Source organism: Pundamilia nyererei, unplaced genomic scaffold (assembly GCF_000239375.1).
Source record: "Pundamilia nyererei isolate P.nyererei 1_Seehausen unplaced genomic scaffold, PunNye1.0 scaffold00043, whole genome shotgun sequence".
NCBI classification, from domain to species: domain Eukaryota; kingdom Metazoa; phylum Chordata; class Actinopteri; order Cichliformes; family Cichlidae; genus Pundamilia; species Pundamilia nyererei.
Window position 1 is genome coordinate 2,037,801 of NW_005187444.1, and position 17,564 is coordinate 2,055,364.

The 17,564-nt window shown below is 37.9% G+C and overlaps 1 protein-coding gene across 1 annotated transcript; it reads right to left on the reverse strand.

The window, feature by feature from the left end:
• Window positions 1-5,226: 5,226 nt before the first annotated feature.
• alkbh3 (alkB homolog 3, alpha-ketoglutarate dependent dioxygenase) lies at window positions 5,227-16,430 on the reverse strand. The gene is made up of 10 exons (XM_005731482.1): window positions 16,337-16,430; window positions 14,140-14,225; window positions 13,828-13,937; window positions 13,699-13,733; window positions 13,514-13,561; window positions 12,732-12,835; window positions 10,202-10,290; window positions 9,745-9,954; window positions 9,283-9,381; window positions 5,227-6,842 (listed from the first exon to the last, which is right to left on the reverse strand). Exons 2-10 carry the CDS (start codon window positions 14,213-14,215, stop codon window positions 6,723-6,725), a joined length of 891 nt encoding a protein of 296 aa, XP_005731539.1. The 5' UTR covers window positions 14,216-14,225; window positions 16,337-16,430; the 3' UTR covers window positions 5,227-6,722.
• Between the last annotated feature and the right edge of the window lie 1,134 nt (window positions 16,431-17,564).

A 17,564-nucleotide genomic window follows, 5' to 3' on the forward strand; every position in this document is an offset into this window, starting at 1 on the left:
CTATACAAATTACATACAAAAAACCATTCTGATTAATTTACATGTTGAAAGGGAGTGGGAAGAATGAATCAACACCTTTTTGTGAGTAAGCGATCTAAGTGTAAAGACTCATATGAAACAAAAACCAAGAAGCTTCAACCAAGATATGGATCCTGGAGAAGCACACTGAATTCAGACAAGGGTGAGTGGGTTGTTGGCTCTTATTTAGGAGGCCTTTGTCTTAGCACTTGACCAGGTTTAGACCAAAAGAGCTACCTGAGTCAACCCATTACTTCACAGGGAACCACATGAGTCTTGCTTATATGTAATGAAGTTTCATTTATCATTATTTAATTGGATATAAAAAGAAAAATTGCTGAGTACTATATTAAAAAAATACACAAAATAATGTTAATTAATGTTTTTTTCTTTTTTAATGGATGATGCTTCAGGTGTACAGCCTGATGAACTTTCAGACTGTCGCCACAGAGGTTTATAATGATTATTTATCTGTCAACTCTTTGATACTAATGAGAAATGACTTTGATTGGTTATCATGTCCATGTGATGTGATTACATGACTAACAACATGATTTACCACTGATGGCCTGTGTATTATTGTCTGATGACGAGGGGGTGGGATTGAAACGTTGCACACTACCAAGATGTAGGTAAAGTTGGGCTTCTGCAGTGTGTAAGCTGTTGATTCTTTTAAAAAGTGGGAGGATATGTTTTTCCAGTCCAGCTAATGCCCCATTTTTTTTTTTGGTGTAGATTTGCATGTATCATACAGACATGTTTTATCATACTCTCAATCTTTACTTATATTAATGTAATGTAGGTGATGATATCGCCAACTGTGTGTTTAACATTGGGATTATGTATTTAGCTTTTCCCAAAAGACTTTTTAAAATCAAATTTTAATTAATCTTAAACTTTCTCCTGTAACTAAGCTAATGAACATTGAGATTTTCCAGGTGTGTGTGTGGGTTTTTTTTTTTTTTAGCATTACAGAACTTTCCCAGGCTATTGTCATCCTTCTTTCAAAGATTTGCAAAGATTTGTTTGTATTGAATTCAGAATTTAGTGCATATTTCAAGAGCTGAACATTTGAATTTGATGCCTTTTAGTATTTTATGCTCCATCCATCAACTTTCTTAAATGCTTTTACATTTAAGGATCTCACATGGACTGGAGTTTATCCCAGGTATCATAAAGTCAAAGGTAGACAGATCACCAACCTGTTACAGAGCCAACACAGAGAGACGGACAATCATTGATGCACACATTTACACCTTCAGCCAGTTTAGAATAGCCAGTTAACATGAATGTATGTCAGGATTGTGGGAGGAAGCTGGGATACCTGGAGGGATTTCAAACAGGCCCAGGGAGAACATGGAAACACCATACAAAGTTTTCAGTGTTTAATCATCTAAAAATCAGTGCATTATGATTTATTTAAGTTTTTAATAAAACATTGAAAAATGCTGTTATACAATATTAGCAACAATGTTCATATAAAAAAATTCTTCTACTTAATTTCTTGATTCTGATTATTACAGATGTAAATCTTCAGAGCAATTAGAAGGCAGCCAGGAATTGGGAAGCAGGTGCAGGATTTGCTACAGGAAATGGGCTGTGATCTGGAACATTACCAAACAGTGTTCAGCCCAAACCTTCTAACAACGTGATGTTTCTGTCACATACAAAATGTTCTGTGCCTCTTTAGTCCCAACTTTAAGCAGGCACTGAAATTTGGGCACAGCATGCTACATTTCCTAGGACCCGTTATACAACTTGTAACATTCACTCTGTTACAAGTGAGGGTCTCCCTCATTAACTCTCTCAAAATCTTCAGTCTTCCAGAGAGGCATTACAGACAGTTTAGACCATCAAGGAAGTTGTCATGGTTACCGTAGGTGCTGTACTGATGCAAAGGTACATGGAAAATTGAGTTAAGTGAGCGCTGCAGGGAGTTTACAGTGTCAGTGACTATATCCCACAGGGCTGTTCAAAACCTGAAATCTAATCTTTTTCTTTTTTTTTTAATGTAGTAAATGCTAAATGTGCTTGAATACGGCCCAATCTGAAACAGAAAATCAAATATTGCATCCCTGTGAACTCTTCTGGTGGTTGACAGATTTGATTTTTTAGTGTCCATCTTCCCTACCATTCACATCCCTCATCCACTTAGCTGCACCAAATACTTTAAATTATTAGTGAAGGTGAGCACCTGTTTGTGGGTAAAAAAACAGAGAGACATGTTTACCATGAGTCTTTGCAGCAATTTAGCAGTGCCAAGTGTTTAAAGTGTATTAAGTTGTTAAAATAACTTTCATACATGCAGCATATGTGAAGGTAAATATTAAAATCTTAAAGATGTTTTTTAAAAAAAAAAGGTAAATCAGAATCTACCTTTGAACTAAATTGTTCTTGTAGAGATGCCATTTTGTTAGTCATATAAAATTTGTGAAGGGAACAATAAATGCATAAATTAAAGATTTTTATCAAATAAATCAGGACTAAACAAAACAGCAGCATCTTAATAAACTGGCACTGGTATGATAAAATACAACTCACAAAAGTTTTCAATAATCCTAAGTGACATAACACACTTCTCTGTCTGCAGTTACGCCTCGCCGATACTGTGTTGTATCCCATTTTACTTTCAGAGCTACTTTAATTCTTTATGACACAGATCAACAAGGAGCTGGAATCATTTATATTGACTTGATAGCAGTATGCATTTGCTCTTTTGCATGCCTTGCTTGCAAAGAGTGGTTATTTGAGTTAATGTTACCTTCCTATTAACTCAGTTTAGCCATTCTCCTCTCACCTCTGGCATTAGCAAAGTATTTTCACCCATAGACTGCCACTCACTGGATATTTTCCCGTCTTAAGACCATTCTCTGTAAACCCAAGAGTTGACTGAGTGGGAATCCCAACAGATCAGCAGAAATATTCACCAATAACAGGATGTTAAGTCTCTTAAAATCTTCTTTCTTACCCATTCTGATACTAAGGTTGTTTTGATCTTGACTACATGCCTAAATGCGTTTAGATTAATCAGCTAATCACAGGGAAGTTACTCAACGCATTACATTAATCAAAACATATCTCACTAACTTGTACTTTAAAACATGAAGCTTTGTCAAGACTGAACCAGCTCTGCTGAGTAGTAGATACCTTACTTTGTATGTAGCCAGCTGATTACATAATGATTGGTTTATCATCAATCATTGAATCCATTTTATTTTATCTCTTTCTTGGATTTTTTCTTTGCAGCTATCTTGGCTGTTAGAGTCTTCACAGACCTTACTGGATCTGCAGGACAGTTTGTTTTTACCAGCTTTTTTTCGTCAGAGGTAGCACTTCAGACCTGCTATGCGATTCTTTAGTATCTGAACAGGCTTTCTATTTCCTCGCAGCTAGAATAGTTAAATCATACTTGTATATGTGTTTACCAAGGGATCAGTTTGCTATGTTGAACTTTTAGATTTGAGCAATCCATACCACACAAACAGCTATTAATACACTATACAGAGAGTGGCTGGTATGATTGGTCTTGCACCAACAAGTTGAGGTTACATGGCCAGTGACCTAATATCTAAATTTACACACACATATTATATATCACTAGGAATCACCCGGTTACAACTGTTCAAATGGATCCTTAGTTGTAAGTTTATTTTTAAGCTTTGATCAATTAAAGAATGTGGACTATCAACCTGAACGACTCTGACTGCAGAGACACTCCTCTCTGTAGATGTATACACAGTCAAATAACCTGTCTTGACCACAGTCAAAGAAGAAAGCCAGTTTAACTGAAGCTCTTTGCTCTTTCCATCTATTGAGTTTGACCTAAATGGACAAAAAACAAAGCAACACACCAAAAACTGCCCTGAAGCATTGTCTGTACACCGTAGCACATGATCGTATTACAGCCACACTATAAACTGATTTTCCATTAAATACATTTATCACAATTTTTTTTAGATATAATGAAAACACTGGTTACATAATTTCTCAGCCCTGGAGCACCATCTTTCTTGTTCACTGTATTTTGCAAACACCATGCTCAGATTCCAGAATATTTACATGACAAACTTTTCATTACAGCTCAGGACTTTGAGTCTGCCTAAGTAAAATTATGATCGTCCATGTGTGACTGTTGTCCACGTGTGTTTCTCTTACTGTTCGTGGAGGTTTGGTTGCTGTTTTGATTCTGTTGATATTCTGTGTTTCTAAGGCTTTTATTTTTCTAGTCTGCATTTGTCTTTCTAATTTTCACTTCTTGTGCTTCTTCGGAAATCGCTTCTCCTTATGTGTTACCAGAACTTTAACCCCCTTTCTTTTCACCGCGGCCTTGTATCTTCTCTGTCTGCAGTCTGTCTTCTTTGTTTCTACCTGTGGCCTGTTTCTGTCAGTGTTTCATTGTATAAATACAACTTTATATATCAACAAGGCTTTTCTTAATTTCCTTGGTTCCCTTGGTCTTCATTTTTATGTGTGCATGTATGTATATGGGGGAGATATTTAAAGGGATAAAGGATAATTCTCCTTCACCTCCACTGCTTGCATGTCTCCATGTCTGGTGGGCCATGCAGGTATGCAAGATGTGTGGAGAGGAAATGAGGATGTACAAACTCTTTCCCTTTGTGAGAATCTGCTTTGTCATCTCCTTTTTTCTCACGATTCTTGGGCTACACTTGTGGATTCATTGAGTCGGCCAAAAAAGGCTCACTATTATCTATTATCAGTTTATGTTCAACCTGCTTCTGTGTCCTGTGTTTGGGCCTTCTCATTCAACAACAGGACAACAATCCTTCCATAAAAAGTTACTAGTAAAATGTTAATACACAGAATGTATCCCTAATTTATTATTATAGTAGTTTTATGTCCAAACAAAAAATCAGGAAGATAGCTTAAGTATACAGAAAGCTCAGTAAGAGCTGTAACCACACAGGGTCAAACTTTTAGCTTTAGGACTTTGCCAACAATTCCAAAAAGTCACATGGATGGCAGCATACCATTTCCCTGTGTGCTGCTTGGTGCATCCTTGGCTATGTGAATCTGCCTTGTGTAATGCATTTGAGATACCTGTATCATTTGCATGACCATGTTTTTAATGCCTCTTCTCTTTTTGGATGCTTTCATCGAATACAAAGACACAAAAGCAATTCCTCATCAAGGTAGCATTCATGTATCTGAAAAAATGAACAGAAATGTTACAGATGCTGTGTCTAAAATTTTTTTTAATGTAGAATAGACATGCTCCATCATAGTGGTTTTATGACTGTGAAAAGTAGATGCATTCTAGGCCTTTGACAAGTGCAACGGATGGTAGATGGTACAAGGGTAGAAGTGAACCTAATCCGAACCAGGTTTCCAGAGACGTGAATATTGAGAGACCGTAAAATTAACCAGGACAGAACCTGACAGACAGAAAACACAACAAACAACAAAAAAGGGCCTGTAAGTTTTTTTTATTTACCAAAGAAGAAGTGTAGTTTGCAGGTTTTAGAACTTATGTTCATTCAAAAGCAAGAGCAGGTGCTGATATGAAAACCATCAACGAATAGCACACATGCATAAACATTTTAACAAACTTTGGGTCCACCTGTAAACTCCTGACCTGATTAACTCTGAGATGGGAAACACAAGTTTTGGTTCCCAAACTTTAACCGATCAGTTATTTCAATAAACTCCAAGAATTCATAAAATGAAAAAAAAGACTGATCACTGCTCAGTGTCTTATATGTCTAAAGTTTCCTACAGATATATGACTGCTACACTAATGCAGGGTAAATGATTCATTGTGGAGGAACTGCTGACAACCTGAATGTCAGTGCAGTCAGTCCTATAAAGAAGGAGAATGTACAGATTTTATTTTGACCTGATCTGTCTTTTTTCTGAAATGGAAAACCCAGTTTCCGTCATCTCTATGTGAACAAACTCAGAGTTTTTAACCAAACAAGCTGAACCACAACATACAACAGAGAAAGGAACAGTTGAGGTTTCCAGCAATCCCCAGTGATTTATTACCAAATATACATTCATTTGAATAAATAAATTCCAGAATCTAACATTGTAGTGTTCCCTTGACTTTGAACATGTTTCAGCAACAATGCAAAATGAACTCGCTCTTTGAGGGACTCATTAACTTTTATTCAAAAGAAAAATAAAATGCATTTCAGTGGTTGTGGCCACTTTACTTCATTCTTCTCTTTTTGTGGTAGCTCTTTATAAAAAGCTCCAAAGATAGAAAGCTTTAAGTAAATTTACTTAAAGGACATTTCCTTACAGTGAGTACTCAGATCTTGCTTTAGGACAAACTTTTCAATAACATGGTACTATTGACATCACACATTTTGGCTTCAAACTAAAACTCAGCCTAAAAAATGTGGCTCAAATGAAAATTGAACAAAAGGTCAAGTTAAATCAAATAAACGTACGTAACTCACAAAAGCAATATTCAGACCAAAGAGATGGATGTTGTTGGAACTTGTTCTCATTCACAGGGCTGGTGTGGCTGTTATTGTTGTAAAAGGGGCCATTTGGCTCTTCTGATATAATACTAATATCAGATAATCTTGACTGCTCACAACACTGATATTAATAATCACTTACACAGTCTGGAAATCCAAGCAGAGCCGTTCACACCTCAGATCTAGCACTCTGTTTGAAATGTAGAATCAGAGTTTCTTCAGCTTCAAGTACCCGACTCTGAGGAAGATTTACAGTCACTTGGCTGTGAATCGCATTTTGGTACCCGGCCTCTGGCCCTCTGGCTCTGGGTAGATAGTTCTGAAGGTCAAGTTGATGCGTGGGCCCCTGTCATGGTACTCTTTAGCCACTTGATGCTGGTGGGAACAGAGAGACTCATAAGCAACATATTTAAAAGTTACACTACATTTTTATGAAAGAATAAATAAGCAATTAACAATCTTGGGCAAGTATTGCTCTATTAAGTTTCTATTAATGGGCAACATCTACAAATTTCCCACTAGAATCAAAAGAAAGAAATGTATGAATAGCCATGAGCTAGGCCAGCTATATTTTGTTCTATGTAGAAAAAAAGAGTGTAAAGTGATAATAGACAAATCTGAGAAAACAAACGAACAACAACACAAGTATACAGTCCAGAGAAACACCATCAGACATGGAAAAGTCCGATTTATTCACCTGTGCAAAGCGAGCACTACTACCTTTTGCACAAGAAAATAATGGCCTTCATACATTTTGTGCAGCTTGTGGACTCAACGACACACACAAGTGCAGAAACACCACTACACCTCCATCAAAATCTGAGAAGGAGGTGCAAGGTTTGCTTATACACAACAGCGTGAAAAGAAAAAAAGAGCTACGTAAACACAGAATGATTCCTGTATCCATTTTCAAACACGTGAAGTACTTTAGCAGGACTGATGGGTTTAGTTAAATATTTAGCCACCACTTCTAAACCTTGCTCCGTGAACCAGATGGTTTTGTTAGGCCAACCATGACTGCAATAATGGAGATAGAATTAATGTCTGAAGTGATCTTTTTCTTGAAAGAAAGTAATGAAGCCCCTGTTAAGTTACTCAGGAGGGTGTCGTCATAAAACACCTGTGACCTTATCCTCTCCTTCTTTCAGCTCAAACCTTTTTCATCTCCTTGCCCCAACTTGTATCTCTCACTCTCTCACCTCACTTAGTTTTTAGTAAGTGAACATTGTGTAGTGGAAAGTTGAGGATAGCTCCATTTGGGGCCCGTCCTGATTTATATCAGTGGTATTGTTTTGATCATTGAATTCCTCTAGCGGTGGACAAAACTTGTTTAAATTTGCTTATGTAATAAACCGTTTTATATATGTACAGTCAGGTGGAATTTTTTTTCCCACACAACTCTGTATAGTCCAGTGAAAATATGAAAGTGTCCTTATTGCTTTCATAGGAATTAAGAGCCAAGTGTGAGCGTCTCTCCAAGCGTCTATGTTTTGCTATGCATCCTTGAACAAAGTTTAAAAAGATACCTAAACAGCATGGCCCATTTTACCTGCTCTGCAAACAGATTTGGCCATAATGAAATTCAAGCAGCTGTAATATGCCGTAATAACTCATTCTCATACCTGAGTGTGATCCAGTTATTTTCAACAGAACCCAGCTACTCTCTCTGTTACATACACAAGAGCCTTGCACTCATATAAATCTGGTTGCTCTGACTTTGATCATAAAAGAAAAAGAAAAGAAAAGAAAGAAGACTCTCATTAGGTTGAAGCCTTACTCTTCTCTCCAGGCCTCTCCATTCATCCTTGTTACTGGTTGTCCAGGCGAGAGGAACCTGACTGCCTTCACCACACATCTATATGCTCACATGGTGAGTCAGAAGCACTAACACTCCTCTATTGCACAACAGCGAGGAGACTATTCAGTGTGAATGTCCAGTGTTTCATTAGAAGTGTTTTTTTCAAGGTTGCTGTTTTAATAATAACTTAGTTTGTGCAAGAAAGATAATTTACAAAAGCATCACAATACAAAACTATCTATGTAAAACAGGCTGAAAAGAACCTTAAAAACAAACTAGCAGTGTTCTTCTGTTATCTGAAGATGTATGTTGTTCATTTTGACAGTAAATATAGTATAATGGATAAAATCATTGTTACCAAGCAGGTAAATTAGGTCCAACAGCTAAGCCAAACATTGAAGTAATAATATGTGAGTTTTATATTTTCATTTTTCTGCACTTTATCCTTACAAATGGAACACAGGAACCAACTCATAATATGTGTATAGTTGATTTCTAATATGCAATGTGAGTTAGCTAACAAATAAATCTGGCAACGTGTAGTGCAGGGGTATCGAACTCCAGGCCTCAGGGGCCTGTGTCCTGCAGGTTTTAGATCTCACCCTGGGTCAACACACCTGAATCAAATGATGAGTTCATTAGCAGCTTCTGGAGAACTTCAAGACATGCTTAACCATTTAAATCAGCTGTTTTGGATCAAGGACAAATCTAAAACCTGCAGGAAACTGGCTCTTGAGACACCCCTGGTGTAGTGCGAATGACCCGGCACCTGAAAGGGAGACATTTTTGAATAAAAAGTATTTTTAATTTCTGCCTGAATCTATCCTGTAGCTGGACTCTCTTTGAATAAAGCTTTGGTCATACTCACTGAAGACCCAGCAGCTTAGCAGCGATTACTATTACACTCACACTCTCTTTTTGATGACAAAGTTTACATCACTCAGCCCTAAGCAAACCTTAGCGGGCTTGGAGAGCGTAATCAAGGCTTAACTTTATTGCCTGCCTGGTGGAGCCTACCTGCCAGTCGTCCTGTGTGGCTCCTTCCATCAGCAGAAGTGTGCCATGACTCAGAGGAATCCGAATCCGCTCCACGTAAGTGTAGTCACCCTTCTCCTCCTAAAGGACAAAAACACACAGTGCAGTCCAAAGGTTAATCTTCAGTCTATATGCAAACACCTAATGCTGATGCTTTGCTTCACACAGTTTGCAAAGCATCTCATTTTTTTTGGCATCGAATGTGAAATGTGTCCATTAATCTGCTTCACTCTTCCTCCCAAGTTGTACTGTTTCCTGAGGCAGATCAAATGTGTCCATCTAACTTTAATGATGCACAAGGAGATTACTTCTGATTGGATCACTTCCCAACTCGTCTTGCCTTTCTTCACAAGTTAAGTTAGTTGTGAGACGATCTCATCTTACCAGAATACTTTCATCTTGTTTTTATTATAGTTAAGAATGAAACCCAGTGAGCTAACTCACCGGTGGAGGCTGCTTGCGGAGACTGAAGACCCTGGTGTCGCCCAGACTAAGAGAAGCAATAGTTGGCTTGGGACCCAATGAGGCTTCGTCGTCACTGTGCCAGCCAATGCTGTCATGGCCATCCCGATACAAGTTACACAACAGGGAGTTGAAGCTACATCCAGTCGCATGCTCCACTGCCTTGCAAAGGTTTACCAGCAATGGATGCCACTTGGAGGAAAAAGCAAGAACAATACGCAGAGTTCAGCAAATGAATGTATGACAAAAGGATAGAAAAACAGAATGATGAATGAGGAAAATGAAAGACTCAATGTTAAAATAATATAACAAAAGCAAATATTTCACTCTGTTTAGATCAATTTTTATTCTCCCTACAATTAGACTACAAATCAAAGACTTTGCCAGAGACTGTGTGAAAAAAAAAAAAACTGTCACATTTTTGTTACAGTTGTCAAACCTGCATGTTTGCAGCCATTGTGGAGCGAGCATAGGTATATGGGAGCTCTCCATACCAGCAGGTCAGCCTGGGTTCCTCGTATGCTTCACCTGGACCAGAATACACGCACACATCCAAACAGATCAGGAAATTGCCCAGATTAAACAAGAGAAAAGGTTTTTTTGGTATTGCAAAGTGGGGGACACATTTCTGTGAATATTTAAAATCTGCTGATATTTGATACCCAGTCTTAGTCCACACACACACAAAAAATAACGTGGTTATTTGAAAGCTTAAATAAAAGAGCTGTGCTAGTATTTCCGGGTTAATAACAGAAATTTTATCTGATGCACACTGTACCGGGCCCCTACGGTCCCTCCTGCATGTGGTTGGTCCACAGGAAATGTGTCCATGTGGCTCTTTTGAGCTGAGCCTGACCAGCACTGCAGGCTAATTCCCAACCATCAGATGATCATTGACAAGGCCCACCCTTGGGTCTGGCTCCGTTAACCCTAATCTGAGTGTGGTACACTGGCCCACTGGTTTTTCCTACATAAAGGTCTTGTGAATCGCACTTCGTCTGTCCCTTCATCTAGAACCAATTTGCCTTGGGAGACCCTACCAGGGACAAAATGCCCTAACAATATGGGACCTAGGATCACCAGAGTACACAAACCCCTCCACCACAATGATGTGGTGATTTGTGGAGGCAATCAGGTGGCAGTCAAAAGCGGGGGACTTGGCGGTCTGATTCAAACTTGCTGAAACGGGCTTTGGGTATATGGAACGCCACCTCCCATGAACACGAAGAAGTCTAAGCTACCGCTTCAGGTGGAGAGATACTGGCTAGATATGGTAAGGCTTGCCTGAACACACAATTACAACCAGTCTCCTGGAGAGGGGATGGATTCTGTTTCACTCTGGAGTTGCACCTTAGTGAGAGGCAGGGGTGGGTACACTTGTAGAAACAAGCTTCCATAGCGTGGCTTTGCTCAGCTCTAGGGATAGAGTGGGGTGCTCGGCCCTTCAAGAGTGTCTTGGAGTAGAGCTGCTGATCCTCCACATCTAAAGGAGCCATTTGAGATGGGCATCTGACCAGGATGCCTTATGGGTACCTTATAGGTGAGGGAGAAGGCAGACCCAGGAGACACTGGAGAGATTACACCTCTTGGCTGGCTTGGGAACATCTTGGTATTCTCCCTAAAGAGCTGTAGGATGTGGCCAGAAAGAGGGAGGTCTGGGTGTTTCTGTTTAGACTGATGTCCACAACAACCCAGACCCAGATAAACTGCAGAAATGGATGGATTGGTCTTTTGAGTATAAAACACTCAACCACTCAAACCCCAATCCAGACCTCTGACTGTGGACAGTTTCATAGAGTAAACCATCAAATCAATCTCTATATTGCGTCAGTAATTTGATGAAGGCAATTCAGTCAGGGCAGAAAACTGACAAATTTGTTCTTACTGGATTTTCTTTCAGTGTCTAACAAACATGTACAATAATCGCCTGTTTTGTCACTGGTTTTCTAACAGGGGTCGCGTAAACATCTAAATCCAATTTCTCTGTCTTCCTCTGTGGGTCTGAGTGTACCTCCCTTTCTTGGGAAACCAATAGTTCTCTTCCAAGAAACAATTTTTTGCCTTCGGTGTATTTTGGCCAGCCGTCTGGTATCAGAATACGGTGAAACCAAAACAAACTGCTTGAGCAGCCATTGCTTTTTATGGTGCTGAATTATTACATTATTACATTATTATTTATCAACTCTCAAATGACAGAAAGATAAGCAAAAGCCAAACCCATTCAAAGTATCCATTTCAAAGTTGTGAGACCAAATGATCGGAAAAACTGAGTCAGTGCATTTAAAGGTTGTTTTAAAGCAGGGCAGTATAAATGAAGGAGTGGTGATACATTAAAGAGCCAGCCACCACTTCTTTTTCCACTCTTCCTTAACCCAAACATTGATGATTTCACACCCTGTGTCTGTGGTGAGTGTTTGGAAATCATGACCACTTGTCTTCATCATTCTGTTTGTTTGCTGTGTAGCTACTGCAGAATTACACAAAAGATGGACAAGAGCCAGCTGAGAGAAAAGGACGATTGTGAGGCAAAGTCTGGCTTCATCTCAGCACATTCCCCTGTATATCGTCTGTCACCGTATATGGAATACAATGTGAGTGTTCTCAGTGTCAGCTTTTTTTTTCAAAATAAAGTTCATACACAAATTACCACATGAGCAAGGCACCTAGTTGGATTTGGAAAACTTTGCATTAAAAAGCTAGAATTTTAAAAAAAGAGAGTATATTAAACAATTACCCAAATCTATTGCCAACAAAAAGTATTCTGTTATTATTTAGAGATCTTTAAGTACTTTTAAAATACATGTACCGAAAACTGTTTTAAAAGGTCACCACTGCACATACATGAAACAGGAACAAACCTGAATCCAACAGCAAACTTCCTGCAGTGGGGAATCCTTCTTCACGCTCCTCTCTACAAACCACAAACTCACATTTCACCTAGTTTACACTGTTAAGAAACCAGTGCTCACCTTGTCTGTAGTTGGTCTTTTGGGACCATGGAAGCTCTGCAAGCAGCTTACTGAACATCCAGTCGGCCTCTTCTGGGGAGAGAAATCCAGGCAGCAGCCGCAGCCTCGACAGATGAAAGATAAATAGACACAGACTAAATCCCCATAAACATAAAGTAAGAGTATACAGTATGCACTTTACCCTGGTTTTCTAAGAGTTTAAAGTCTGGGCATTCCAATTATTTCTGTAAGGAATAAAATTCCTCCTTAACAATATGAACGTGTAACCTTAAATACACAGGGAAAAGGCTCTTGTGTAAAATAGTAAAATTTTTCAACATCCAGATCAAATAGTAAAATCAAATGACTGACAGTTACTTTTGGTTTATTATCCATTACAACCATTCTGTTAAGCTCACAAAATGACCTGCTAAAATTCAAACTGAACCTCGGTAACAAAATACAGACTACAATAACATTGTCTCTGTAAATCAGATTTTTCTAATAACAATAAAATCAAAATTGACATGCTAAAAATCTATGTGAAAATAGCCTAATTGTACCTTCCACTATATAATAAAGCACAAGTTATGAAATATACTTAATTATTAAAAACAAAGCTCATTTTATGTGTTTTACTGGGGACCATAAAGTAAAAAGCATGACTTTTATTAAGAAAAAGCATATTTATTATGCGACCACTGCCACCTAGTGGATTTAAAACTCAGGCACTGATTTGTGCAATGTTCAATAAACACACATTCAGCTATTTTCCATTTAATTGTTTTTTAAACTTTACACACCTGGACACCCCTGATGGTCCATGGCTGATCTCAAAATCACCTGCCTGTCTGACCAGAACAAAATGAATCACGTTAAAAGTATGTAGTAGAGGACTCGCTAAGCCACCTTAAAAATTGTGTGATTAAAAACGTTATCTGTCATAAAAACAAAGCTGTGGAAGTAAAGATTGAAATTAGTAACTTACTCTATCATCTTCTCTGGTGGCACATCTCTAATTGGCTGCAATAAAGGAAAAAAAAAAAAAGTAGTATCCTCACATTCATTTTTATTGGCAGCAAAGACTCATTTTGACTTCTTCACGTGGACAGTCTACCTGGGAGGGCTGGAGAAACTCAAAGGTTTTAGTTGTTTTCTGAGGCCCAAAACCCCAAGAACCAGAGGCCACGTTGGCATTTTTGGATTCATTGCAATTTGGGCCTGCACCTGTTTAAAAAAACAGAATAAAAATCTTGTTTCCTACGTAAATGTCAGCCCAATTTATCACACTTATTTAAACACATAACTGTATTTGATAAGAGAGGAAGAAAATTCCTTATATATATATATTTTTTTAATCTACCTCTATGAATGACCTGAGCTGGCAAAAGCATGCAAATCCTGCATTTCACAGTACACTTTGATTTACCTGTTGGACCTGAGTGTTTTGGCAGTTGTTTCGCCCAGCAGCCCTGAACTCTGGCACGCTGACGCTTATCTGACATCACATCAAGTCTATGATGTGAGAAAGAAGAGAAACAGATTCATTCACAACTATAGGATTTCTTTATTTGAACACAGAAACTGGCTCTGTACACGCCATATCGTAAAAAGGAATTCACACAAACTGACATTAGGGAAGAATCGAGAACAGTTCCTAACTAAGAACCAGTTCTAGATTATCTTAGCTACCTGACTCTAATCTCAAGCTTATCAAGCTTTTTAGTCAATGCTGGCATGTTTTTTTTGACAGCTGTACATTGCAAAACGGGAATGTCAAACATTTGACAGTGGAACGTTTTCACGCATGTGAGCCTTTATTCTATTCAGCAGTTTCAACACTGTGAGATAATGAGACAAAAACAAATCATGAAGAGTCAATATCAGAACTGATAAAGATCTTTTACAACCAGAAGTATTTGGACAATATTCTCCCACCTGTACAACACCACACTGGAGTTCAGTTCATCTATCAAGATTTCCTTCTTTAATTCAAGGGGCTTAACAAAAATACAGCATTAAAAATTTAGGAGTTATAGCTTTTTAAATGTTTTTCGTATATATAGCCCCCCAAAATTAATTGGATAAATTAATACAATTGTAAACATAAGGACTGTTTTTAATACTGCTTTATAGTTAATGACTGTCTTAAGTCTAGAACCCACAGCCTTTGAGAGCCACCTTCAATTGCTGCTTGGTTGTGGGTCTCCCAGTCTTCACCTTTGTCATCAGTAATTTAAAGTTTCCTCCAAGTGTCAGGTGACTGACTAACTCAGCTTTTGAAGAATATTTAATTTCTTTTCCTTGAAAAACTCTTGGGTTGCTTTTGCGGGTTATTTTGGCTCATCATACATTTGCAAGTCCTGACCAGTTTTGCCGCATTTGGCTGAACATGAGCAGAGAGTATAGTCCTGTACACTTCACAATTCATCTTGCTATATGTACCAGCAGTCACATTAACAATAAACACTAGTGACCCGGTTACAGTGGCAACCATACGTGCCCACACAATAACATTATCTCCACAATGTTTTACAGATAATGTGTTATGCTTATAATCGTGAGTTATTTCTCTTCTTCTGCACACTCTTCTGTTCCCGTCATTCTGGTTAAGATTGCTTTTATGTGTTCGCAGAATTTTTTTTAGCTTAAGTGTGAAAGCTGTTTTAGATGTTTTCGGACAAAGCCTGATCTTGTTTTTACGTGTAACCAGTGATTTACACCTTGTTGTAAATTTACATTCATGAAGGTGACTCTGGACTGTAGACTCTAAGTACACCATTGACTGAGATCCATAGACCTACCTCTGTGAGAATTTTCTACACTTGCATCACTCTTTCACACCACATATTGAGAGTTCCAGAATAAAGACATCATATGCAAGCAAGGAAACAACTCCAGAAATGTTATCTTCTTAGTCCATCATGAGATGAGAGAACAGACTTCACCTGGCCCTGAAACTGCTTATCATCCATTTGTCCAATTACCTTTTAACCTCTGAGCAACTTTGTATAAAAAATGGCTGTAATTTCTGTATAGTTACCACAATCCAAAAAATCTAAATTTCAATCACGTCTTCATAATTTTATTTAAAATCCACTCTGCCACTATCCAAATACTACTCTATAAGTCGAACGGAGAATGGCACTCCTACTAATGTCTTATCAATGTCTACCCCTGCATGCAGTTTTTTTCCTTTATGTGAGTGCGTGGAGTGCTGCTCAGATCTGCAGTCCTTTGTGATGCGTAATCAGATGTTGTGAGTTATATATTTTGTTCGAGTGGTAGTTGTACTACGTTCTTTTCCCTCTGTGCCTAATGAAAAGCACAATTTGTTGGATTTGTCGTAGAATCTTAAGGTTTCTGAGAATAAAATATGCAGCCATCAAATTGAACAAAGCAGCTTTTAATAAATTGTTCGATAATTAAACGAAATAATTTCTGTCCCTTTTAGTTGAAGGATAATTTCGATAGTAAACTGGCTATTCTTAACTGAAATACTTGATTAGCTTGGTGCTCAGTATACGTAACAAAAAGTTACTTTAAATAACACTTTTTAAATGTCATACTTCGTAAGAAAATACCAGGACTAACTAATGTTGGGGAAAAAAACTTGAATGACTTACCCAAGTGGTCGCTAAAGCATAACTACAGAACTAAGAGAAGATGGGTTGTTTTATTTTTTATTTAAGCTGTAGCGCTGTCAGCCATGGCAAGAGTGTAACAGGGAAAATAAATCCTACCTGGAACCGAGATGTGAAACTATAGTTCCGTCTCTAGCTCTCCTCTCTCCCGCTCTTTTTTTAAAATATATTTTTAGCACAATTTAATGTGAACTATGTCACGAATAAAACTAATAATACATTTTTGTAGAACACATAAAAAAATGAACGTATATTAACACATGGACACAATGAACGTTTCTAGACAGTGAGAATTAACAATTTAAATAAATCATTTTAATTAGTGACCATCATTCATTAGAATATCCAAATGGTGCAGGTGAAGGCAAGACAGTTGTCAATTAATAAGCTTCCCTTTTCAAGCTTAATAAGATTGGGCTTCAAAATGTTTTTAGGATAAGGCTTGATTAGGGGACTCTGGACAATGCTTTAGGCATTAGACTTTCCAGGATATTCTGAGCCTGTCCACTTTTCATTCTCCTTACAGGGATTCGCGTTGCATGCCTCCAAGAGATACGTGTTCCTGAACTTAAGTTACTGGCACATGATTTTTCCAGGGTCCATTCTTTCCTCTAATCATATTAAGAATTTGCTCATAGGAAGCACATATTTGGTAATATGATTGTAGGGTTTCTCTTGTAATATTATTTAACAATTGCTAATAACTTGTTATTTGGTGCTATATAATTAAACTGAATTTCCCCAAGTCTGGAAATTAAATTTGCTACATCAAGAAGTAAAGACTTTTATATTGTGATTTCTTATCACAGATTTTTAAAGTCGTTAAAAATCTGCAAGACCAAACACCAGGCAAGACACTGTGCTATCTGCTAAAGCTTTTATTAACAAACAGTAGAAAAGACAAGTTGCAATCGGCAAGATAAATGTAAACAGTGCATTTTGATGTAAATATTCCAGTTTGGATCTCTACGAAATGAATGGCGCTAGAAAAGCCACTTAGTTGAGGTACAGCTCAATATGGGGGACTGATTTGGGAAATAAAGAGAAACAGTTCCCCCATTTTCACAGCCAACATTTGGTGTCATGTGAACCAGTCTTCATGTAAAAAAAATGTTCCACTTTGTCATTTCAACTCTAACTGGATGTAAACTTGCCACACAATTAATGATCTATCCAACATAATCAGATTTAAAAAAAAAAAAAAAAAAAA

Bases quoted from the DNA above. Each gene is read 5' to 3' on its own strand.
- alkbh3 (XM_005731482.1), bottom strand. From the start codon at position 14,215: ATGTCAGATAAGCGTCAGCGTGCCAGAGTTCAGGGCTGCTGGGCGAAA. The intron at 13,938-14,139 runs GTAAATCAAAGT...TTTTTTAAACAG, and splicing joins AAAACACTCAGGTCCAACAG to GTGCAGGCCCAAATTGCAAT. The intron at 6,843-9,282 runs GTAGGCTCCACC...TGTTCCCACCAG, and splicing joins CCACACAGGACGACTGGCAG to CATCAAGTGGCTAAAGAGTA.